This window comes from Podarcis pityusensis (assembly GCF_964106645.2).
Source record: "Podarcis pityusensis genome assembly, chromosome: 13".
Lineage (NCBI taxonomy): Eukaryota > Metazoa > Chordata > Lepidosauria > Squamata > Lacertidae > Podarcis > Podarcis pityusensis.
In genome coordinates this window covers 13,467,228-13,492,754 of record NC_138038.1, presented here as the reverse complement: position 1 = coordinate 13,492,754, position 25,527 = coordinate 13,467,228, and the positions used below count along the sequence as shown (strand labels likewise).

The 25,527-nt window shown below is 48.4% G+C and overlaps 2 protein-coding genes across 3 annotated transcripts in view; both read right to left on the bottom strand.

Moving 5' to 3' along the window:
- Window positions 1-1,020, bottom strand: part of FAM171A2 (family with sequence similarity 171 member A2) — a 43,993-nt gene extending 42,973 nt beyond the window's left edge. Inside the window, exon 1 of one of the 2 annotated variants that reach the window (XM_080976636.1) lies at window positions 649-1,020. In XM_080976636.1, the coding sequence (XP_080832762.1) occupies window positions 649-763 (115 nt within the window). In that variant the 5' untranslated portion in view covers window positions 764-1,020. The remainder of the gene's footprint in view (window positions 1-648) is intronic. The other variant, XM_080976638.1, reaches the window with a different exon arrangement.
- Window positions 1,021-3,548: 2,528 nt separating this feature from the next.
- Window positions 3,549-25,527, bottom strand: part of ITGA2B (integrin subunit alpha 2b) — a 49,205-nt gene continuing 27,226 nt past the window's right edge. Inside the window, 13 exon segments of the mRNA XM_080976559.1 lie at window positions 3,549-5,027; window positions 5,753-5,875; window positions 7,649-7,753; window positions 10,293-10,406; window positions 12,177-12,290; window positions 12,873-13,025; window positions 15,240-15,345; window positions 18,239-18,319; window positions 19,369-19,448; window positions 19,555-19,638; window positions 20,584-20,731; window positions 21,786-21,853; window positions 23,039-23,164. Coding sequence (XP_080832685.1) covers window positions 4,968-5,027; window positions 5,753-5,875; window positions 7,649-7,753; window positions 10,293-10,406; window positions 12,177-12,290; window positions 12,873-13,025; window positions 15,240-15,345; window positions 18,239-18,319; window positions 19,369-19,448; window positions 19,555-19,638; window positions 20,584-20,731; window positions 21,786-21,853; window positions 23,039-23,164 — 1,362 coding nt within the window. The 3' untranslated portion in view covers window positions 3,549-4,967.

Genomic DNA, 25,527 nt, shown 5'->3' with positions numbered 1-25,527 from the left:
GTCTATGAAAAGGAGGGATGGAGCCTTGGGGGGTCCCATCCCGGAGCCCAATACCGAGAGAGGGGCGCAATATTTAGGGGGGGGGTTGTGTGCGTGATCGAGTGGAAGGAATCGGCGCGGACCCACCCACCGCGCACCCCCCTCCCCAATTCCCGCTGCCCCACGGCGCATCTCTTTCGGCGCCGTCCTGCAAGGTCTCGCCCATCTCCTTTTGGGGAACCAGCAGACCAGAGCCGAGGGGGAAACCCACCCAAACCCACTCCCCGACCATCACCCGATCGGGAAAGGCGGAGGCGGGAGAAGCAGCCACATACACACACAATACACAAAAATTGGAGGTGGGGGGGTTTGAAATCCAGCTAAAGATATGCCTCCGTTTCCCACCCATCCACCCCACTTTTTCTGGAAATGCGCCACCGCGCGCCAACAGCTCTCCCACCCGCATAAATGGCACGGAGCAAGAGCCCCCCACCCCAAACTGCCCCACCCACCCACTCAGCAATGGAGAGCAGATCCCCGGTTCCCACCGCAGGAGGGGAGGCTCCCCCGACTCACCCCCCCCCCCGCGCCACAATCCGCCTTCTGCATGCAAGACCCCCGCAGCCTTTTCCTTACTCTCCGGCGCCCGCCCCCCGCGCGCCTACTCACCCTGCGGGCTGGGAGGCTCCCCGGGCTGCGCCTTGCCGCGAGCCGGCCAGCCGGGGCCGACCAGCAGCGGCAGCAGGAGGGCGAAGCGCATCGCCAGGGCCGGCGCCCGCAGCATTGTGGCCGCCCCCACCGGCTCCCCGCTACCCGGCCATGGCGCGCCCGGAGGAGCCTGGGCGGCAAGTCGGGCGCACTGGGCTGTGCGGGATCCGGTTACGCGGCGGCGGCGGCGGCGGCGGCGGCGATTGTGTCTCCTCGTCCCCGGCAGCCCCCTCCTGCCCGGCGGGGAGAAGCTGCGACGGCTCCACCTGCTGGAACAAGCCAGCACCGCCGCCGCCCCCTCGGTCTCCTCTTCTTCTTCTTCCTCCGCCTCCTTCTTCTCGGGTGCTCCGCCTTGAGCTTACCTCACCTAGAAACTGTGTCCAATGCCAGGGAATAGTCCTGGGCAAGGGAGGGGAATAAAAAAGTTCAGGGCAAGGGAGGGGGTGCACTGTGCCTCTGAGCATGTGCAGAACGTGAAGATGGTTCCAAGTAAGCCTCGCCCTCTCCGCAGGGCTCCGAGGCGCCTATCTGTGGATTGGCTTTCCCCTCTTCCGTTTCCTCTCCAAGACTGTTTTCTGGGTGTTCAACGAGTCTTCAAATGCGGAGGGTTGGTGGGCAGCGGGACTTAGCAGCTTTCTAAGATTGATGCTTTTGTCTTATGGTGCTGGAGGAGATTCTTGAGAGTCCCATGGACTGCAAGAAGATCAAACCTCTCCATTCTTAAGGAAATCAGCCCTGAGTGCTCACTGGAAGGACAGATTGTGAAGCTGAGGCTCCAAGACTTTGGCCACCTCATGAGAAGAGAAGACTCCCTGGAAAAGACCCTGATGTTGGGAAAGATGGAGGGCACAAGGAGAAGGAGACGACAGAGGACAAGATGGTTGGACAGTGTTCTCGAAGCTGCCAGCATGAGTTTGACCAAACAGCGGGAGGCAGTTTGGCGTGCTCTGGTCCATGGGGTCACGAAGAGTCAGACACGACTAAATGACTAAACAACAATAAGATGCCAAAAAAGGACGCAGGTGGTGCTAGGGGTTAAACCACAGAGCCTAGGACTTGCCGATCAGAAGGTCAGCGGTTTGAATCCCCGCGACGGGGTGAGCTCCAGTTGTTCGGTCCCAGCTTCTGCCAACCTAGCAGTTCGAAAGCACGTCAAAGTGCAAGTAGATAAATGGGTACCACTCCGACGGGAAGGTAAACGGCGTTTCCGTGCGCTGCTCTGGTCCGCCACAAGCGCCTCAGTCATGCTGGCCACATGACCCGGAAGCTGTACGCCGGTTTCCTCGGCCAGTAAAGCGAGATGAGCGCCAGAACCCCAGAGTCGGCCACGACTGGACCTAATGGTCAGGGGTCCCTTTACCTTTACCTTTAAGATGCCAATGTGTACATTATTATAGAATCGTAGAATTTGGAAGGGGCCCCAAGGGTCATCCAGTCCAACCCCCTGCAATGCAGGAATCTCAGCTAAAGCATCCATGGCAAATTTCCATCCAACCTCTGCTGAAAAACCTCCAAGGAAGGAGAGTCCACACACCCCCCTTCCAGATATTGGGGCACGTAGAGCCAACGTATTGAACATGCATGACCAGCGAAAAAAATCTCAAAATTACAATTCTTTGATGGTTCAAAGCTGTCCCTGTGTTTTTGTTTTATGAGCTGAAGTCACATCGTCTTGCTTTCATATGTCCTACTCAAATATTAACAAATCCCAGCACACCTGGTTTGCCTGCTACATGGATTAAACGGCAAGAAATGTTCTATATGCCTCCCCACACCTCAGAATGCCATCTCTCCCAGAATTAACAACAATGACAACAACAGGTCAATGTTCATTTGCATCTTGCCCATTCAAACAAAGGCTTCAAGCTTTAATCAACTAATTGGCACAACAAATAAAGAAAGGCTTAATCCCAGATTAGCAGCTTCCCCCACTCCCAAAATATACAGGGGTTGTCAGGAAGTAACAAGCAGGAGACTCAGAAATCTTGAAGGACCCAGACTGATTTGTCGTTCAGTTTACTGTACATCTGAAGCTAGCAGACAATTTGGCTTCTGCATTGAAACTATGGTGGGTTTCTTTTCTCTCTTCTAACAATAAAGAACAACAGGCAGGTGAAGTGATTGCCTTCATTGCTCAAGCATCTGGTTTTAGCTGCTGCTTCATAACATTGTTAATTTTTTTGGTTCTTTAATTGTGTATGTATAAATGCAGTGCTTTTTTATATATAGGGGGGTATGGTGCCAGTAATCACCATGAAGTTGTTTATGTTATGTACTGAAGTTCTCACCCTGGGCCAGCAGGGGGATACTGTAGATAGTTATGCAAATAAAGGATCGAAAGTGACGTTCAGTGATTGGATGGATACTGTAGATAGTTATGCAAATGAAGGATCGAAAGTGACGTTCAGTGATTGGATGGATACTGTAGATAGTTATGCAAATGAAGGATCGAAAGTGACGTTCAGTGATTGGATAGTTTTACAAAAATTGTTACAGTAACGTGGTACTGGAGCTCTACATAAGCAGGCTGACTGAGCCCTTCAGTTCAGTTCTGTTTCAGCTTACAAATAAAGAGCTGCTTTGGAAGAATCGCTGTGTCGTCTGATATGTTCACCCACAACTTAACAGTTTACACACACACACACACACACACACTTGTTCACCGCTCTGGAATCTATTGGATGAAGGGTGGTATACAAGTGTTTGAAATAAATAAATGAATCCTTTAAACCTGGACCTGCACAATACTAATGGGTTTCCAATTATTGGTGAGGCAATTATAGCTCCCATGTTACAGTAACTGAAAGTATTTCCTGACACAAAGCTGGTAGAAAAACATGGTAAAAGTAAAACCCCAAGAATTAAATGGTATCTTTCGTTTATTAAACAGCAAAATGCATTTTACACTCAAGGTATTATGTCCCATGCCGTCATTTGCCTCCGTATGAGCTCAGCAGATCCCAGGGTGTGGCGTTGCATGGAAGAATAGAATCACCAGCAGCCTTTACTGCCCCTCCAGCTCCCCAACTTTGGGAATCAGCCCAAAATGGTTCTCCTCTCCTGCTGAAGATTTGGACTTGTTTGAAGCCACAAAGAGGAGATGAAAGGCAACGTTGCTAGTGCAAGAGGGACAATTCCAAGATCATCTTTGTGTCTTGGAGGAAATGGTCACAACTGGGGAGCTGACGGGGCACTGATCAGGAATGGGCACTGCTCCTTGATCATATGGAGTCTACCAATCATCTCTAGGAGAGTTTCCACGCCTGTTAAGATTCATTCCTAAAGAATAACTCTGAAGCGACTGAACGGACCAGCCCCTCGTAGAATGACAAGGAAATGTGGCACATGATGAGTGGAATGGACAAGCCCAACTATAATTTACAGTACCAAATTCTGAACAGAGTATAGTTGGCAATGGCATTCTTCTTCTGACTGCTTTCATGATGCATCAAGTCTATTTGGCATGTTTTATGTATATTAATAGGGATGCGGAGGGCGCTGTGGGTTAAACCACAGAGCCTAGGACTTGCTGATCAGAAGGTCGGCGGTTCAAATCCCCGCGACGGGGTGAGCCCCCGTTGCTCAGTCCCTGCTCCTGCCAACCTAGCAGTTCAAACGCACACCAGTGCAAGTAGATAAATAGGTACTGCTCCAGCAGGAAGGTAAACGGCGTTTCCATGCGCTGCTCTGGTTCGCCAGAAGTGGCTTCGTCATGCTGGCCACATGACCCGGAAGCTGTACGCGGCTCCCTCGGCCAGTAAAGCGAGATGAGCACCGCAACCCCAGAGTCGGTCACGACTGGACCTAATGGTTAGGGGTCCCTTTACCTTTATGTATATTAATGGAATTAATTCTGCACTTTTAAAAAGAATACTGGGTTTTTTTCCTCCCTACTTGTTTCTCCAAGCTCTATTTTTTCCACTTAAGAATTCGTGAGCTTTTGTTTTGTTTTTAATTTCATGGATGGCCCGTGTCTTCCAGTCAGGACCTTGTTTTTAAGGGTGAAGGAATCACTCTTCTGTGGCGCTAACCATGAATGTGGATACTGCCTACTGCGGGCATCTATTTAGCAAGAGAATGGGATGCGTGCAGAAGTATAGCTGAGGAAGGGTATTAAATTGCAGAGCAAAGAAGGGGGGGGTCTCAGAAAAAGGTCTAGCTGACATCTCCTTGGGAACAGGGAGGGATGGATCCAGGCAGAAATGAGATCACATTGGCGGGCATGTGTTTGTGTGAGGATCACCCACTACTGCTCCTTCCCAGATGTTTTTGCCCCAGGGTCATTGGGACAATTGTTCCTCTTCCTCTGTGGGTGGTCGCTTCCTCTTGAAAAAGCCCGTCTATTAAAAAAAAAAGAAATAGGCTTCTTTGAACTGGTGAAAGCCTTGATTGGGCTGCTGTTCTCAAAATAAACGCGTAAGGCACTCAGAAGTATGCTGGGGTTGGCTGATCTAATCAAAACAACAACAACAACAACTCCTATTTGGGGACTTCCCTGGCTTTTTTCCGGCCCACGTAGGACCAGTCTTGATAGTTGGCCTTGGTGAAGATTTGACGTTTTCATCCCCCAAAAGTTTTTGATTTGAGTTTCTACTAAAAATGAGGCTGCATTTTAATGTTGTACTTTAATATTGTTTTTAAGTTGTATTTTAATCAATTGTTTTTATACCTGGTGTTAGCCGCCCTGAGCCCGGTCTTGGCTGGGGAGGGCAGGGTATAAATAAAAGTTGTTATTATTATTATTATTATTATTATTATTATTATTATTATTAACTCATGGAAGTTTTAGTTGAGATTCCTGCATTGCAGGGGGTTGGACTAGACACTTGGAAGTCGCTTCCAGTTTATAATTCTATGATTCTATATACCACTGCCTCCCCAATGAGGCATGTTAGTTACTGTGACATCGGACCTCCCATGAAGGCTCATTTTCTGCAGGGGCCGGAGGTGCTCCTATTTTTGTTAAGCCCCAGCTAAAGCCAAAACCACTGGAATATTGGCATCCCATGTGGTTGGTCCACTTTGCGTCTAGGCCCAGAATTGCCCGCTCCGAGGTTTTGCTTACCTTCCAAAGAACAATAATGAAGATTGCAAGGAGGAAAAGTCCGACCACTATAGCTGCTATGATCCACCACACAGGAATATCCCTCTCGGCAGCCGGGTCCACCCACTCCACCAGTGTCTTAGTCTGGGTGGGGCAGGGGGGAGGGATAGGAAAGAGAAAGCCAATGTGAGCTGAACCCTCGTCTCCCTGATGCAATTGAAATAATGGAGGGGTTTTCATGCCCAAGTAAGTCTTTTATCCCCAACGCAGATAACAAAATGGATGAGCTCCTCTACCTTGGGCAGATTCAGGTGATTCTTGTAGGGTTGGCAAACACCAGTTATTTAACTGCCATTCAGGCTTCGGCCTTAAAGTTTGGAACTGGGTACTTTGTGAATTTAACTAGCATTTTGAGCCCATTTTGGATGCGGGTAAGATCCAGTGAAGGGACGCGGGTGGCACTGTGGGTTAAACCACAGAGCCCAGGACTTGCCGATCAGAATGCCGGCGGTTCGAATCCCCACGACGGGGTGAGCTCCCGTTGCTCGGTCCCTGCTCCTGCCAACCTAGCAGTTCGAACGCACACCAGTGCAAGTAGATAAATAGGTACCGCTCCGGCGGGAAGGTAAACGGCATTTCCATGCGCTGCTCTGGTTCGCCAAAAGCGGCTTAGTCATGCTGGCCACATGACCCGGAAGCTGTATGCCGGCTCCCTCGGCCAATAAAGCGAGATGAGCGCCGCAACCCCAGAGTCGGCCACGACTGGACCTAATGGTCAGGGGTCCCTTTAGCTTTACCTTAAGATCCAGTGAAAACAAGGAAGATCTTTATTTTCTGTTGCAACCGAGTTCCCCTCCCCTTGCAGAAGTCTGCAAGCCCCTTTAAAGACTTTTGAAATTGCCCAACCCCTTAACCCCAAAATTCATCATACATACAAGTCAAGATGGCTTCAGGATTGCTCTCCTGTACTATTTCAGGCATGCGGTTTGTATACTTATCCATGTGTGTTTACCTTGTGCATTCATGAACATTAATTCTATTTTTGAGACCTTAGAATTCTTGTGGCAGTCTCACCTCTGTTCCACCAAAAAAACCCCATCAGGCTCTAGCCCCTGACTTCACCAAATGACCAGGTATTTTCAGAAACCATAAGTGGGCAATCCCAGATAGTGAGCCCCATGGATCCACCTCACACACAACCCACTTGGCTTTATGACTTGCCAAAACCCATAATATACGGTACACTCAGTTCCTATACTTCAACTACCCCTAGGTAGGAGGGACAGACACAGTCTTCTGGTCCTTGTCCCTGGTGAATCATTGTCCCTATTTTTGCTTCCTGGGTACACCTGAGTTAAAACATCAATGAGGCCCTGTTCATCTCAATAAGCTGAAATATTCTTGAGCGGGTGGCGCTATGGGTTAAACCACTGAGCCTCTTGAGCTTGTCAATCAGAAGGTCGGTGGTTTGAATCCCTGTGACGGGATGAGCTCCCGTTGCTCGGTCCCTGCTCCTGCCAACCTAGCAGTTCAAAAGCACGTCAAAGTGCAAGTAGATAAATAGGTACCACTCCGGCGGGAAGGTAAACAGCGTTTCCGTGCGCTGCTCTGGTTCGCCAGAAGCGGCTTAGTCATGCTGGCCACATGACCCGGAAGCTGTACGCCGGCTCCCTCGGCCAATAAAGCGAGATGAGCGCCGCAACCACAGAGTCGGCCACGACTGGACCTAATGGTCAGGGGTCCCTTTACGGTAACCTATTCTTGAGCCACAGAAAACCACAGAAGGGGAAAGTGCTCTTGTGCTCAGGTCCTGCTTGAGAACAGGATGCCGGACTAGAGGGACCATTGGCCCTGATCCAGTAGGCCTGACGTTCTTATGCAAAGCTGAGTTTCGGCTGCACCGATTCACTGACGTACCAGAGAGGATCCGCTTGGCAGAACATCCGGCTGAATGCGGTAGGGCATCCCTGAAGTGTTGAATCGGGCTTGAGACTGGATGAGGAGTTGCTCCTTCATGGGGTGCTGTGGTAGAAGAGACCATCATGGATTACCTGAGCCCTTATTATGGACCTGCCATCAGGGGTGAGCTTTGGTGACCTTTTGAAATACAGTGCCCTGTGCGAGGCCAAAACATAGCGCCCCCAAATGGCACTGGCTTCCAGGTTGGGTGGTGGTGGTGTCTAGAGGTCTACAACTCTTATAAATAAGAACCTGGACTCAGACTATGCTTGCTAGATGAAGGGGTTTATTCTAGACTTCTTTCCTTGCTCAACCGTGACACCCAGGCCACATTTTATCCCCCAAAAAGTTTTTGATTTGAGTTTCCACTGAAAGGAGGCTGCATTTTAATGTTTTAATGTTGTATTTTAATCTTGTTTTTTTAAGTTGTATTTCCATCAATTGTTTTATATTGGGTGTTAGCCGCCCTGAGCCCGGTCTTGGCTGGGGAGGATGGGGTATTATTATTATTATTATTATTATTATTATTATTATTAATATGATACCACTTTAAACAACCACAGTTTCCCTTAGATAATCCTAGTTTGTTAAGGGTGCTGAGAGTTGTAAGGAGATCCCTGTTCCACTCACAAGGGTACAGTTCCCAGAGTGATTTAACAGTCAATCCCTCTCCATAGAGAACTCTGAAAATTATAGCACGGGGGGCGGGGGGCACAAACGACTGATGCGCCGCATGTGGAGGAAAAACTTAAACATGTTGCAGAGTTCCCAAAAATAGACCAGAGGCAATTAATATTTCATCCAGCAAAGCTTTACTGCTACTGGAGGAAAATTAGCATATTGGTCACAAATCCAATACATTCAGGATTGGCACAGTCCATAAAAGACCCAGTTGCAGAAGACTTATCTTAAACTAACAGCAACTTATAATAGTACTAAACCTCAACACTATAGCATACAGAACAGAACACCACACCAGAACAAAGAGCTAGAAAGAGAAAGCAAGTGAAACCCCGGCTCCTTCTGGCCTGACTATTATAGTCAGCAGGACCTGGACAGAAAGATCACAGAACCAATTTAAACCAGCTGTACTCAGCTTCTCTGAAGGAATAACCCAAACATCAGAAATCTTCTGCCTGTTTCTTTCACATGGAAAGAAACCTTCCAGAACCCTCCTGAACTAAGCAGAACAGAAAAGATCTCTACACATCAGATCAATACTTTCTGTACTAAGAAATGCAAACTGACAACTACAGCTCCCATAATTCTTTGGGGGAAGCCATGACTGTTTAAAGCGGTATCATAGCGCTTTAAACATACAGAGTGAATGCTGCCATAGACTACCTCTCTTACTTCCTTCAAATCCCTCCTCCAGATCCACCTTTGGTCACAAAATCTTTGGCTCCTCTCTCTCCAGTTACCATGCCCTGCTGTAACTCAGCCTAAGTACATTACAGTCATACCTCGGGTTACAGACGCTTCAGGTTGCGTTTTTTTTGGGTTACAGATCAGCGAAACCTGGAAGTAACAGAACGGGTTACTTCCGGGTTTCGGCGGTCGTGCATGCGCAGAAGCGCTAAATTGTGCTTTGCGCATGCACCGAAACACTGAAATGCAACCCGCACGTGCGCAGACGCGACGCTGCAGGTTGTGAACGCTGTGGGTTGCAAACGTGCATCCTGCACGGATCACGTTCACAACCCAAGCGTCCACTGTATCACTGAAACAATCACATCATTGTTCCCTGCGTATCCTCGGCTCCCCTTCCCCTTCATGTCTTGTTTCCTCTGTGGAGAATGTTAGATTAGAAGCTCCTCAGGGCAAGGGGCTCTTGAGGCCGGAGGAACATCGCCCAGCTGTGAGGCGTGAGGACCGCTCCCTGCAAGGCCCTTTTCATCTGGCCTGTGGGGCTGGGCCCACACTCACCAGCCCCACTGAAGAGGCTGCTCATGAGGCCGGAGGAACATTGCCTGGCTAATGTTTTATTGATTTATTGATTTAATATGCTGTAAACCGCTTTGAGGTTTTTATTAAAAATATAAAGCTGTATAGAAATTAAATAAATCAAGCAAGCAAGCACCATTCATATGGATGGTGCCATATAAACAAATAAATAAATCACAAACTGTTTCCCACTTCTTAATCATAACTGCATCTTGTGATCTTGTAAAAATGTATGCTACCCTTCATCTTGTCTGGATTACAGGAAGTTGTGCACTGATATAGATAGACAGATAGATAGCTAGATAGATAGATATAGATAGATATATAGATATAGATATAGATATAGATATAGATATAGATATAGATATAGATATATAGATACACACACACACATATATACATATATATTAAAAACACGCCCCCCCAAAACAAATAGAATATTTCAAAGCAAAGTGTAAAGTGAGAACAAATAGAATATTTCAAAGCAAAGTGTAAAATGAGAACAATTAAAATTTCCCAAAGACACTAAAGTGCTTGCAATGTAGGAGCCAGGCAAGCCTCTCTCCAGGGAAGGGGTATTCTAAAATCAAGGCAATCTTGTTTTCTAGGAAGTGAACTCTCCGCCTCCCCATCCCTTGCACAGAAGCTCCTTCCTTACCTCCAGGAAAGTCTGCAGCCACAGCACTGCATGGATGGTCACCATGGCTCCTTGCCCTTTCTCCAGAGTCCCCACTTGGCAGCAGATGACGGCACAGTCTTGGCTACTACAGTTCTGCAGGCAGGTTGGATCAAGAGAGTTGAGTTAATTTAAACTGATGGAGTTATTCAGCCTGCAGGATGTCTATAACCTGTGGATATACACAGGGTGCAATCCTAACCTCCAGATACAAACTATGTGTATGTGTGTGTTTGTTTGTTTGTTTGTTTGTATGTATGTGTGTGAAGGTATGACATTCTCTCTGTTTCCCATTTCTTCATTGCTCAGTCTTCTATGTTTTCACATCAGTTTTTGAATTCGTTTCAGACTTAATGAAAATTCATTAGCTTTCAAAGTGAATTTCTGCTAATATACACTTTTTTGCAGGCACGTTGACCTAGTATACATCTCTATTATTATTATTATTATTTGCAAATCAAGTTCCCCTAATATACTGGATGCTTGTATGTCATTTATATACGCATTTCTATGCACACTTTACCTCTGTATTTTGGTAAACTACTTGGCTGGAGAACTGCACTGAAAAATCTGGGGAAGGGGGAATTCCAAAGGATGGTTGTGCTTCAGTTCATGCGTTGTCTTGGAAAGGGAAAATTAGGTAGGTTCGCCTTTAAAATGTGAACTGAATCATATTTTTGGCCTAAAGGGACCCCTGACCATTAGGTCCAGTCGTGACCGACTCTGGGGTTGTGGCGCTCATCTTGCTTTATTGGCTGAGGGAGCCGGTGTACAACTTCCAGGTCATGTGGCCAGCATGACTAAGCCGCTTCTTGAGAACCAGAGCAGCGCACGGAAACACCGTTTACCTTCCCGCCGGAGTGGTACCTATTTATCTACTTGCACTTTGACGTGCTTTCGAACTGCTAGGTGGGCAGGAGCAGGGACCGAGCAACGGGAGCTCACCCCGTCGCGGGGATTCGAACCACCGACCTTCTGATCAGAAAGTCCTAGGCTCTGTGGTTTAACCCACAGTGCCACCCGCGTCCCTTATTTTTGGCCTATCCCATGTCAAATGATATGCCTCTGCCAGGGGAAATTCAGGGCCATAGATATTGCTGGCAGACCTCCAGCAGAGGTGGTGCATGCCAAAAACCACCCATTAAACTCAATGGAGAGGAAGGAGGGGGAGAAAACTGCCCACTCGACCATGACAGATCATGGGATAATTCTGCACCAACTAACATAAACTATTAGCAATATAGACACCTCTGGCAAGGAGACCATATGTTGGATGCTACAGGGTGTGTAGCATGTGGCTAAACTATTCTGGCATCACATTATGCACACTTAGGCTGTATACACACCAGACAGTTAAAGCGCATGATTCTCCCAGAAGACACTTGGGAACTGTAGTTTAAGGTGCTAGGAATGTCAGCTTTGTTGGGGTAAACAACAGTTCCCAAAATTATTGGGGGAACTCGTGAGGTTTAAATGTATGGTAATAAGTGCCCCAGTGGCATAGTGGGACCATAGAATTGTTCAGCTCAAGTTGAAAGTGTAAATTTAGTAACTATGACATTTAAGTATTGAAATTTTAAAACAATCAAGTTCCTAGATCTCTTGAGTGCAGAGGTGGTTTTCAGCTAGCTGTTTCAATCACACTATGCTGAACTGCTACCATATGAGGGCTTCTACACGAGCAGAATGCTTGCCTCATTCATTTTCAAAACAATTTTGCACGGTAAGTCGCTCATCCCAAGTTTACAGATCGGACAACTGAGGATTAGCCCGAGTGATGAGCAGCGGGGATATATGAACCCAGATCCAGTGACAACCGCTTTAAATGACACTATGAAGTCCATCCCATTTCCCAACAAGTCTCACCACCACAATGGGTTCCTGCAGCGCTGCTGAGTTCACATCCCGCCTCTCACGCAAGCGCCGTGGTTGGGCAGTCGTATTGTAGCTGGGAGCAGTTGTGGGCTCCTGGACTTTCAGCTACGAGGGAAAAAATAGCATTCAGGTGAAAAGCAGACAGCCATATTGAAGGGACGTTTTTAATGTGTGACATTTTAATGTATTTTTAATCTTTGTTGGAAGCCGCCCAGAGTGGCTGGGGAAACCCAGCCAGATGGGTGGGTACAAATAATACAGTGGTACCTAGGGTTACATACGCTTCAGGTTACAGACTCCGCTAACCCAGAAATAGTACCTCGGGTTAAGAACTTTGCTTCAGGATGAGAACAGAAATCGTGCTCCGTTGGCGCGGCGGCAGCAGGAGGCCCCATTAGCTAAAGTGGTGCTTCAGGTTAAGAACAGTTTCAGGTTAAGAACGGACCTCTGGAATGAATTAAGTACTTAACCCAAAGTACCACTGCAAATTATTATTATTATATTATTATTAAGGCAGAAGCAGACCAGGAAAAAAGGCAACTGATAAGATAAAGGGGATGGGGCAACTCTCCTAGAAGGAAAGGTTGCAGCTTTTGGGACTTTAAACTAAAAAAAAGGAGAAGATTTGATAAAGGTGTTCTCAGGCCCTCCATACTTCGCTCTCCCCTTCCCAGAGGCTGCTCCTACCTTCAGAGGGTTGGTGTCATTTGTGGGTGAACAGGCGATGTTGCCTTCCGTGCTCACCCTTGCGATGTAAAGCAGGAAGCCTTCCCGGAAGTGGCTGGGGAAATCCACAAGAAGCTCAGCCCCAGATACAGTGCTAGGGCCAGCATTCTGCAACTTAGAGAAGGACAAGGAAGGAAGAGAGGTCAGCAATGGGGAAGACGTTGTCGGTTTGCATTTTTAGTACAGAAAGTCTTGATCTGATGTGTAGAGATCTTTCCTATTCTAATTAATTCAAGAGGGTTCTAGAAGCTTCTCTGTGTGAAAGAAGCAAACAGAAGGTTCGTGATGTTTGGGTTATTCCTTCAGAGAAGCTGACTGCAGCTGGCTTAAACTGGTTCTGTTATCTCTTTCTGTCAAAGTCATGCTGACTACAAAAATAGGCCAGAAGGAGCCTGGGTTCACTTTCTCTTTCTATCTCTCTTCCTTCCGGTGTGGTGTTCTGTACATAGTATGCTTAGTGTTGAGGTTTAGACTTATAAGTTATTGTAAGTTTAAGTTAAGTTTGCTGCAACTGAATTTCTTATGGACTGTGCCAATCCTGAATGTATTGGATTTGTGACCATTATGCTCATTTGCCTTCAGCAGCAGTAAAGTTCTGCTGGATGAAATATTAATCACCTCTGGTTTATTTTTTTTGGGGGGGGGGGAATTCTGCAACGTGTTTAAATTTTTATTCTGCTAACTATACGCTGGAATCTGTTCTGGATCAATATCGAGAAGAATTCCACGACAGACATATCCACAGTGGCATGCCTTCCAACTTCCCCCCCAAAATAGCGGGATCACCACAAAAACCCTGAAGCCATCACGGCCTCTCAATTTTTCACACAGCGTTCCAAATTCCAAAGGGATCTTTTCCCTTCAGTACAGCATTTCAACGTGTTACCGGAAGTTCAGATCCGTGCATCCCTCTAACACATTTCTTAGATCTATGCCTCCCGCCCTGCTCCCTTCCTCCCCATTCAATATGGCGTCACTTCCTGTTTTTATGAAAACAAGATCCAATTCACTTGAATGCCCCATAGAAAGTTTTTCACTGTTTCCCCACTCCCCAGTCCGTCAGTCTCCCCTAAAGAAAGTGGGGCATAGGGGGTGTGGCCTGTCCGCAAGGCCGCGCCAGGGAATTGTGAGTGTTGACATTTCCATTCCACCTTTGAACAGACATGGGATTGTTACGTGTCACATGTCTGTTTACATTCCAGCACAGCTTGCTGGGAACTTCCGTTGTGTATAGCTTTTGCTTTTTGCTGTTTTCTCTGAGACAACATGAGAGAGAGAGACATGTTTCTTTGTCCTGATTTATGCTTAATAAATCTGTAGTTGTAGTATGCTTCCACAAGCCTCATGCTTATTCTGTGTGCGGAGTTCGATCTGCTGATAGTGTGCCCTGGCTGTGAAGCCCGGGTCACTGATTTACGTCGAAGCAGAGGTGATGGTCTTATCTAAGTTAAGTTTATTGTGCATAAAATGTTATGTATGCATGCATTGTATTTGAAAACTGATGTAACGGTTTGCATTAGGCACATCCGCTCACCCCTTTGGGTGGGGCGGCGTTGCGGGACAGAGGAAGCTTCATTGGAGCCCTTACGAGGGAATTGAAACTGCAATGCCCTTCCTGATAGGTGGAGGGGGTATAAGCCCCTGCCACTTATCAGGAACAGGATCCTAGCCTGCATCCTGCTTTGGCGAATAGGGTTGCAGGCTGGGACTTGAGCTGTGCCAGGGGGGCGGAGTCAATGGAGCCGACAGTGGGCTTCCCTCGGATTCACCCTGTTACGTACTGAAGTTCTCACCCTGGGCCAGCAGGGGGATACTGTAGATAGTTATGCAAATAAGGGATCGAAAGTGACATTCAGTGATTGGATAGTTTTAGAAAATTGTTACAGTTACATTGTACTGGAGCTCTATATAAGCAGGCTGACTGAACCCTTCAGTTCAGTTCTGTCCTGGCCTGTGAATAAACAAGAGCTGTTTGAAGAATCGCTGTGTCGTCTGATATGTTCACCCACAACTTAACGGTCTTCACAGCGTGACGGCTGGAAGGGAACGGCCCAGCAGGGGCTAGCCAGCTAGTCTCCTGGCCCTCTGCACGCCAACAGTGAGTGCCAAAGAGCAGCCATGACAGTCGCTTGACTCTGGCTTGCTTTGTTCAGCCACTGTATCTGCATCTCTGCCCCAGTCGCTAAGGGGAGGTATGCAGGGTCGAGGGACACACTGATGAAGAATATGTCCCTATTTTCATCTGAGGAATATTGGAGTGGGTGCGGTGGGTTGGAGTGTTGTCTCTACACCCCTGTGCATCCAGTTCCAACCTGTGTTTCTTTGTACCTGGTAAACATGTTCAACTCTTGGTCCGTAGTCATTTATGTCCTTGCTTGTGTTCTTATAGTCGCCAAAGGCCAGTGGGACCACAACAACATCTGGGGCAGACCTCCTGGGAAGGAGAGCATGGAGAGAGCAAGGATGAAAGTGATCCCCCCCCCGTCATGGGACACATACACGCTTCCTCCTGAAGCAAAATGCCCTTCCCCACTGATATTCCCAGCAGCTCCACTCCACCGACACCTCCTGCCCACAAGGCCAAAGCAGCCGGATCAACCTTGTAGGACCAGCAGAATCAGGTGGGAAAGCTTTCCCCCCACTGTTATCACATCAGGATGGCTTTGTATTTCTGTAGTAGCTGGTGGACACTGGGTGGAAGACAAGGAGCCCAACAGCAGGTGGTGCCAAAGCCAACAACAGGCAGAGCCAATTCGTTCAAGTTTTGTCCCTGGCCTTCTTCCTGTTGAGTTCTACAAGGGCAACACTGAGGGCTCGTCCACATTTGTCCTGCGCATAGAAAGCACAAATCCAAGAGGTTTCCTGCATGCCCTATGTTTTCTGTGCACAGATCTGAGTGGTTTTCTGTTTGCCCTGCCACTTTCCCCAGGAAAACCCACTCTTTGACACTGAATTGGAGCAAATGTCAATCCGCAGAAAACCTGACAGATGTTTGCTCCGATTCAGCAGCAAAGAGTGGGTTTTCCCAATGGAAAGCGGTGAGACGAGCAGAAGTGCGGATGAGCCCTGAGACTAAGGAAGAGAAAGTTGATATCGCTGGTCTGGTTGTAAATATGAAGGCAGGCAAGTGGGGGCTGGCTGGGGGACAAATGAGGTTGGTGGGGCGGTGCCCCATTTATCCTCATAGGTCAGTCTCCACTGGTTTACATATACCGTATTTTTCGGACCATAGGACGCACTTTTTCCCCTCCAAAAATGAAGGGGAAATGTGTGTGCGTCCTATGGAGCGAATGCAGACTCCTCGGCTTCAGCGATAGCAATGCGAAGCCTCCGAAGCCTGCGCTCCGGAGGCTTCGCGTTGCTTCCGCTGAAGCCAGGAGAGTCTGCCCTTTGAGGCTGGCGGTGGGGGAAAGCAGCGCTTCCCCCATCGCCAGCCCCAGAGGATGGGGGGCAGCGAGAAGGCGCGCGACGCCTTGCCGCTACCCTCCAACCCGGCTTCGAGGCTGGCGGTGGGGAAAGCAGCGCTTCCCCCATCGCCAGCCCCAGAGGATGGGGGGCAGCGGGAAGGCGCGCGACGCCTTGCCGCTACCCTCCAACCCGGCTTTGAGGCTGGCGGTGGGGAAAGCAGCGCTTCCCCCATCGCCAGCCCCAGAGGATGGGGGGCAGCGGGAAGGCGCGCGACGCCTTGCCGCTACCCTCCAACCCGGCTTCGAGGCTGGCGGTGGGGAAAGCAGCGCTTCCCCCATCGCCAGCCCCAGAGGATGGGGGGCAGCGAGAAGGCGCGCGACGCCTTGCCGCTACCCTCCAACCCGGCTTCAAGGCTGGCGGTGGGGAAAGCAGCGCTTCCCCCATCGCCAGCCCCAGAGGATGGGGGGCAGCGGGAAGGCGTGCGACGCCCTCCCGCTACTCTCCAACCCTCCTGCGGGCTTTTGCGGGAGATGGGGGAATTCCCCCACCTCCCGCAAAAGCAGGCAAAAGCCGCGCGCTCTTTAAAGGGGCTCCGCGGCTTTTCTAGGAGGTGGGGGAATTCCCCCACCTCCTAGAAAAGCCCGCAGGAGCCACGCACCCTTTAAAGAGCGAGCGGCTCTTGGGGGCTTTTCCCCAAGGAGGGAGAAGGGACTGACTGGCCGAGTCAGTCCCTTCTCCCTCCTGCGGGCTTTTGGGGGAGATGGGGGAATTCCCCCACCTACCGCAAAAGCCCGCAAAAGCCTCGTGCTCTTTAAAGGGGCTCTGCGGCTTCTGCTGGCTTTTCTAGGAGGTGGGGGAATTCCCCCACCTCCTAGAAAAGCCTGCAGGAGCCGTGCACCCTTTAAAGAGCGCGCCGCTCTTGGGGGCTTTTCCCCGAGGAGGGAGAAGGGACTGACTGGCCGTTTCAGTCCCTTCTCCCTCCTGGTCGAAAAGCCCGCAGGAGTCGCGCGGGGCTCCTGTGGGCATTTGCGGGAGGTTGGGGAATTCCGCCACCTCCCGCAAAAGCAGGGAGAAGGTCTTGGAGTAGCGGACAGGCTGCGTGCAGCCTGTCCGCTGCTCCCAAAGCTGCGGGGGGGAAATCATATTTTTTTCCTTGATTTCCCCCCCTGAAAACTAGGTGCGTCCTATGGGCCGGTGCGTCCTATAGTCCGAAAAATACGGTATATGCATCTCTCTCTGTGTGTGTACACACACACACACACACACACACACACACACACACTGTTATGAGTTTGTGGAGTGCACGGACCCCCCTTCTAATTCCTGGGTGCCAGACACTGGATTTAGCATGTTAAAATGCAAGCCAGGAGCCAGCCTGGTATTGGAGTGTCTCTTTGCCAGAGGACAAATGCACCCTCAACTCAGAATTACCGGTAGTTAGAAAGACAATAAGTAGAGTTTTAGAGCTGGAAGGAGTTGTTTTTAGAACTTCAGTTGCTTAGGATATGAGCTGAAAGATAAAACAGTTGCAGTCTGTAAAACAAGCAAGCTCAGCAGAAGGACAGATGGCCGTGTTTGATTTCTTTTTGGATCCAGGATTGCAGCGATGGGAGAAATGCTGTGAACCCCTCCACCGTAGGCTCAGGTTGAATATATGTGTAAATAAACCATCTATCATAAAGACACCACAGGCTCTACTGTGCTTCATTTTCAAAAAGGAAACACAGGCCCTGTGTAAGCGCCTGGAACCCCTGGAATCTCACACCACTCAGAGACTGGGTGTCTTATGATATGTGGTCTATTTACACATATATACAAGTGTGCAACAATATATAAACATATACACATATGCGTTAATACTAATACAGACAGAAATCCATCTATCTGCAAATCTCCCCTCATCCATGTGACTTACTCACCCCAGCAGTTCCATTCTTGCAGCAACCTTGACCGGCACCTGCAATTGTTCCACGGCGCTATTGGGGTTGTTGCTGTTCTTGCTGCAGGAGAAGGTGGGAGTTATTGAGTGAGTGCCACAAGAGTGTTTTCTCAAAGCCTGGAGCCCAGGCTTTGGACATGAAAAGTCTTGATATGGAAGAGGAACAGAGATGCAGCGATTTGGGAAAGCTGCCTGTAGTTTTCTGCCTTGCAGCAGTTTAAAGTGTTGGTGCTGACCCTTAAAACCCTAAACGGCCTTGACCTTGTATACCTGAAGGAGTGTCTCCACCCCCATCGCTCAGCCCGGACACTGAGGTCCAACTCCGAGGGCCTTCAGGCAGCTCCCTCACTGTGAGAAGTGAGGTTGCAGGGATCCAGGCAGAGGGCCTTCTTGGTAGTGGCGCCCGCCCTGTGGAACGCCCTCCCATCAGATGTCAAGGAAATAAACAACTATCTGACTTTTAGAAGACATCTGAAGGCAGCCCTGTATAGAGAATTTTTTAATGTTTGATGTTTTATTGTGTTTTTGATATTTTGTTGGGAGCTGCCCAGAGTGGCTGGGGAAACCACGTCAGATGGGTGGCTAACAACAACAACAACAATTTTATTTGTATGCCTCCCATCTGACTGGGTTGCCCCAGCCACGCTGGGCAGCTCCCAGCAGAATAGTAAAAACACGATATAACATCAAACATTTAAAACTTCCTTCAGATGTCTTCTAAAAGTCAGATAGTTGTTTATTTCCTTGACATCTGACGGGAGGAGCCCTGACTTGGGAAAAAAGTTGGCAACTTCATATATACAAGACAGCTCCCCTTATATACCCTGCCAGATGGGTGGGGTATAAATAAATTATTATTATTATTATTATTATTATTATTATTATTATTATTATTATATCTTTTTTTGGGGGGGGGGAGAATAACTAAACAGGTAAGGTGCCTGCTTATTTATTTAGAAAATTTCTCAATTGGTTTGGTTTTCAAAAGAACCCCAAAACAATATACAGTACTGGAAGGTTGCTGGCTGTGCCACAGATGGGGCTGTGAGTTTCCTGGTATGAGGACTTGGCTTCAGGGGTCCAGGAGAGCGGGGCAGCGTTGACTGTTACCTTCTTAGCTGCAGCATCAAAGTTATGTTATCACTGGCCTCTTCCAGCTGGCTGATACTTAGCTCCACATCTACCTGGATCTGTAAAAAAGGTGACAGACAGGGGGAGAGGTTGGATGTCTGTTGCATCCAAGAAAACTGTAAGCCTGAGTTTGGCACTGCTCTGGTTAAGAAATCAGCCACATACCGTGGTGTTGGATTTCATGGGGTTGCCAATTTCACAGGCCACCAAGCGGGTCTCGTTCTCCTTACGGGTGTTGCAAATCAACTTCTGCAGAGAAAGAGAGAGGGGGAGAGAGCACAGGTGACTTCACTGTCAGCCAGGTGAATGAGCAATATGAAAGGCTGGCAATGACCTAGAGAGTGTCCCTATTGGGCCACCAATCGGTATATTCATCACCACAGCCGAGCTACAAAACAAGGGTATTGGAGCCTTTTCTAACCCGCTCAGTCAGAATTTTGAGTTCTGAAAGGGCTGTACCATTCTGCAGAGGACCACTTTGTCCTTTCGGACCTCTTTCCTCCTTCTTTGGAAGTTAAAAGAGATAAGCTTTGGCAAGCAGGAAGCTGCCAAGCAGCCTAGAATCCTCAGAATTTGCAGGAATAGAGGAAATATGAAATACCTTAATAATATCTTAAGGACGCTTCTGTGAAGGGGGTGACTGAGAAGATGAAAATATGTACGCTGTATTTTGTGGCTTGGCTCAAAAGGACTATTGTGGCAAAACATATTGGTGTTTCGCAACTTTCTGACTAGTTGCAGGACCTTAGCCAGACCTAGCAGAGTACACGCAGAATCCACATAAGCAACTGGCAACTTGGCTGCAGACAGGACAGACGAAGCAGGAACCAGGAACTTGTAGTTGGGTGTTTATTATATACAGTGGACTATTTACAGGAACAGAACACAGATCTTTAGCTAGCTCTCTCTGACACGACTCACAACTCCTACACTGACATACAGAACTCTGAACCTTTGAACTCTGAACTAACACATTCCAGTTAGTAGGCCATTAATTATCACTCCCTTGAGAGAGCTTGACCAATCAGGGAGTTGTCTCCATGTCTCTGTTATCACCAGGCAGACTTACTCCTTCAGATTGCCCTCTGGCTGTCTGCCAAACCTTAATTGACTCTGTGTGAGTAACTGCACGTACACAGTTTCCCAACAACTATAACTCAGCAGCGTGGACCAGCTACGAGTGAAAGGTCTTACCTGCCCGTCGCTGTTAGCTGTCTGGAAGTAAGTTCCGTGTGGCAGCTCCACCACCAGCTCTGCCTCATAGGCTCCTTCACCAGAATTCATCGCCGTGGTCTGGAGGAGAAGCACATTCTCTGCCCCAATTAGCAGGGAGCCTTCGTTCCTGAGACACAACCGCATAGCAGGGGTGGGATGCAGGGAGAGAGACAGAGCTAAAGTTATAAGAAATGCCTTTTGCTGTGCATTAGGAAATCCCTGTATGAAAAAGAGGGAGCTGCAAGATTCAGGTTATATTTCATTGTCTCAGCTGAGCAATCATGACAGCTCACCCCGGGTGCCTCCAGGCTGTCACCATCTTGCAGGAGGGATCTTTAGGTTTTCAAAGTTAAAGCAGATTAAACACTCTCTTGGCCTGGTGCAGCAAATCCACTAGAAACAGACACAGAGAGAGGCTTTCTGCAGTTAGGAAAGTGATGGGGAAATGGTCTGAGAAGTGTGGGATGATGAGTGAACGATGAGTAGGAAGATGTGCAAACCGCCACGCAAGCAAATCAGGGTGAAGCAAATCATTGTCATATAACTGTCCTGCAGACAAACGAAATTGACTGCTCGCTGGACACAGTGTAACCATTGCATACGCTTTGTGTAAGAGGAGTATGATGAATGCTAAATAAGCAGGAGGTTTGAAGGAGCCCAAAATGAAACACAGTGAATGTAGCAGTAGTTTGTATCACACCATATAAATCTGCCCAGCCCTTCAGATCAGTATCAGAACTCCTAATCTTCCGTTTCTCATTAAGGTCAGCTAGAGTGGTGGGCACAAGAGACAGGGCCTTCTCAGTGGTGGCCCCATAATTGTAGATCTCTCTTCCAAGGGACATACATTTGGTCCCGTCAGTTCTGTCTTTTAAATGGGCCTTTAAAATAAAACCATGTGCACCATCTTGAGATCCTTGGAAGATAAAGGTAGTATATAAATGTAATAAATAAAATAAATAAAACAATGTCCAGAGCATTTTGCCTTCCCGCTGCCCTGGGCCACTACAGCCTCTCACATACCACACTTCTATAATTAAAAGGACTGGGATTCCAGATTCAAGGGAGATCTGAACCCTGAACTTTCTCAAGAGTGCTAGTCCAGGTTAGATCACCAGGACTAGCACTCTTGAGACTCAAGAAGAGACAGCTGTTGGTGCTGCAAAGGAGCAGGTCCTTACGTGTGAACGGAGAGTCGGAGGTCTGGGATGCAGATGTTGTCTTCTCCACAATCCACAATGATACGGGTCTGTGAGATGTAACAAACAGGCAGAGCTTTGACTGAGTGATGAGCAATCCCAGCCTGGAGCCTCAGCACTTTTCCTGCTCTTTACTGCTAAATCGGAACAAACAGCAGTCCACGGAAAATCTGAAACGTGGTTTGTTCCAATTCAGCATTAAAGAGTGGATTTTACTGGGGGAAATGGGGCTCAGATACAGAGCCTTAAAGCGCCTAGAAAACATGGGGCAGGAAGGAAGTGTGGAAGAGCTCTGATGTGGGTTGGGGGTGATGTGTTCAAGCTCAACATGAAAGATTGCAGAAGGATCCCGTGGCCCTGCAGCGTAGATGGGAAATCAACGTGGTTATCTGTCATTCAGATACAGTGGTACCTCGGGTTACATACGCTTCAGGTTACATACACTTCAGGTTAAAGACTCCGCTAACCCAGAAATAGTGCTTGAGGTTAAGAACTTTGCTGCAGGATGAGAACAGAAATCGCATGGCGACGGCGGGAGGCTCCATTAGCTAAAGTGGTGCTTCAGGTTAAGAACAGTTTCAGGTTAAGTACAGACCTCCGGAACAAATTAAGTACTTAACCCGAGGTACCACTGTAAACAATTCGATCTCTCTATAATTGTCTAACAGCATTAACCGTTGAGAGTGCTTAGGGGGGATAGAATCCAGAAAATATAAATGTCAGTGCTTATATCCACCCCCCACCCCCACCCCTCCTGGTTCTGGCTATCATGCTTTCAAAGCTCGAACTCAAGTCTTCAGCATTGTGAGGGAGAGGACTCCCTGAGCATGCGCAAAGTGCAATTCCCTTACAATCTCATATACGCAACTGGGCTCATATTCCTGGGATCAGGAAGCCTGGTTTCTGGCTCAGAGGATGCGATTCTACTTTAAGCATTTTAGCACTTGACTAAGTGACAATTTTGTTTATGTATTTGGGGCAGCTGCGCATTGCAGGGGGTTGGACTAGATGATCCTCAGGGTCCCTTCCATCTCTGCAATTCTATGATTCTGTTTGCTAGCTTATTTCAGCTTCAATAGGCTCCCAATGTGGCTTAAAATTACTCCAAAAAAAAAGCAAAGGAAGAAAATCAAAATACCAGAACACAAAAGAAATACAGAAGCAGTCAGCGGCTTTAAAACAGTGGAATCAAAGTCATACCATGCCAAAGCTTTGAGGCTGGTGAGGCATCTCACCTGATCCTGGACCATTGTTTGGCCAGACAGCACAGGCTTCATCTCCCCGTCTGCAGATGCCGATGCCAAACTGAAGCTGAAACTCACGACAATGGGACTCAGTTTGTCCTTGAAATCGGCCTCATCCTGTGGGAGGCAGAGAAGTGGCTCAGAGATTCCCCCTAAGGCTAGCTCATCTTTTCACTTCAATTGTTCAAAGCGCAACAGCTCGGCATTAGATAAAGGTAAGACTCCTCTCCTGGTATGCCCCACAGAGAAACTTACGGTCTTCAAATAAAAACATATTGAAGGTCCCAGGCCACAGAGAAGTTAGGGTGGCCTCAACTAGAGCCAGGGCTTTTTCGGCTGTGGCTCCGATCTGGTGGAACACTCTGTCACAAGAGACTAGGGCCCTGCGGGACTTGACAGCTTTCCGCAGGGCCTGCAAGACAGAGCTGCTCCACCAGGCCTTTGGCCACGGCACAGCCTGACTCCCTCCCTCGGCAATCTTCGCGGAGCCCTGGCCCAATGGTTGCCAGTGGCTTGATTTGAATTAATTTTATAATGAATGATTTTAGAGTGTTGTTTGTGCTGTACTTTTGTACTGTTTTATTGTTGTTAGCCGCCCTGAGCCTGGCTTTGGCTGGGGAGGGCGGGATATAAATAAAATTTATTATTATTATTTATTATCATTAACAGGGATAAAATCTCCGCAGTTTGCCCAGATGCAGAAACGGAGCTCGCTGGAACTACTGTGTGTCACGCCGCACGACTATTGAAACGGCAAGGCACCTGCCAGAATTAAAAGGTGGAAACGCCAGTGGCCACACCTGGAACATAGCTGTCAACCGTCCCTTATTTGGCGGGAAACTCCCTTATCCCAGCGCCGTGTCCCGCTGCTGTCCCTTATTGATGATGTCCCTTAAATTTCCCGGGTTTCATGCTCTCCCAGCTCGGGAGGGAAGCAGCGGCTCGGAGTGAGAGAGAGCATGCACACGAGCTGCCGCGTCTCCGTCTCTCCTTTTCCCCCCTCAGGGGCGCGTCGTGAGGAGACGGGTGGCGGCGGGCGGGCAGGCAGCCCCTCTCTTGCGAGACTTCCGCCGCGCTGCCAGGGGAAGCTGGAGGCAGCAGCGGCAGTGGCGGCGACGGCTGAGGAGGTGGCCTGAGGGAGGAGGAAGAGGAGGGGATGGGGAGGGACACAGAAGGGCGGCGCTTCAGCGGCTGCGGCGGCGCCACAACCGCCTCATGCCGGGCTTGCAGGTGGCATGGGCGAGAGTCTCTCTCCCTCCCCCTCTCTCGGGCGGGGAAGGGCCAATGGAACTCCTCGTGCTAGGATGATGGCAGCCCCGACGTGCTGCTTAGCATACCCTCCAACCAGTGCAGCATCTTAATGTAGTGATGTCCCCCTCTACATCCCTTTCATAACTCTTTCATAAATGCAAGAGCAGCATGGCTCCATCAGTGCTGGATTTATGTATAAGCTAAGCAAAATCCCTTATTTTGGCTGCTGATCCCTTATTTTCGAGGCTGCTGGTCCCTTATTTTCAAATCTGTAGGTTGATAGCTATGACCTGGAATGCCATCCCTACCTAGGGTCTGTGAGATGCTTTGAATATGGAGACATACACTCGACGATAGCATGCATGATGCCCTCCTTCGTAGGTGTGTTGGAAGAAAACACACTTGGGATTTTTTATTTTAAAAATTGGATGTTTTAAAAATTTCTCTCCAATGCTCACCTAGAAGTTGCGGGGCTGGTTCCTGCAACATCTGAAGTAACAAAAAACTAACATAAAACAGCCGTCTCTCTCACGCTTTGTGTGTGTGGTGCCAATATGTCTTTCGAACGGCAGTTTCACATGGGTCTGGTTTCATTTTAGCTGAGGACACACCGTGAATTCTACCTTTAGATAAGAGACAACTGACTCAAGGCAGCTGGTCTCTGCTGCTTTGAAAGGGCAGCAAATGGCTAGTTGTTTGATTTCTTAGGGTTGCATTTTTCCTGCCAGGAAGAGGCACTTCTGCAATTTGCAGCAAAAATTACTTGGGCAGCCTTAAGGCCCTTTCATGCTTACCCAGAAAATCCAGATTTTCAGAGTTTGGTTGTAATCTGTGGGTTTGCTTTGACTTCAGCAGGGTAGCGCGCATTTGCAGCAAAGCACCCTGAGCTGGCCCTGGTCTTTGCAATATTTATTTACACCATGGAGGCAAATACATTCACATTATATCTTTAAAGCACTCTTTGAAACTTATTTCCCACCGCAAAAAATTCTTGGCACCGTAGTTTGCCTCTCAGGGAGTTACAACCCCAGCAACCCTTAACAAACCACAGTTCCCAGAATTCTTTGAGGTAGGGTGGATGTGCTTTGAATGTATAGCGTGCAGCCTCCTTCAATAGGCATCACAGCCACTTACCCTACGTCAGATCCCAGGAAAGCAATTGCTTGGACCCCAGCAACTCACCCAGATGGCTGCCAGCCCAGCTGAAGCCACTGCTCTCTACCCTCTGA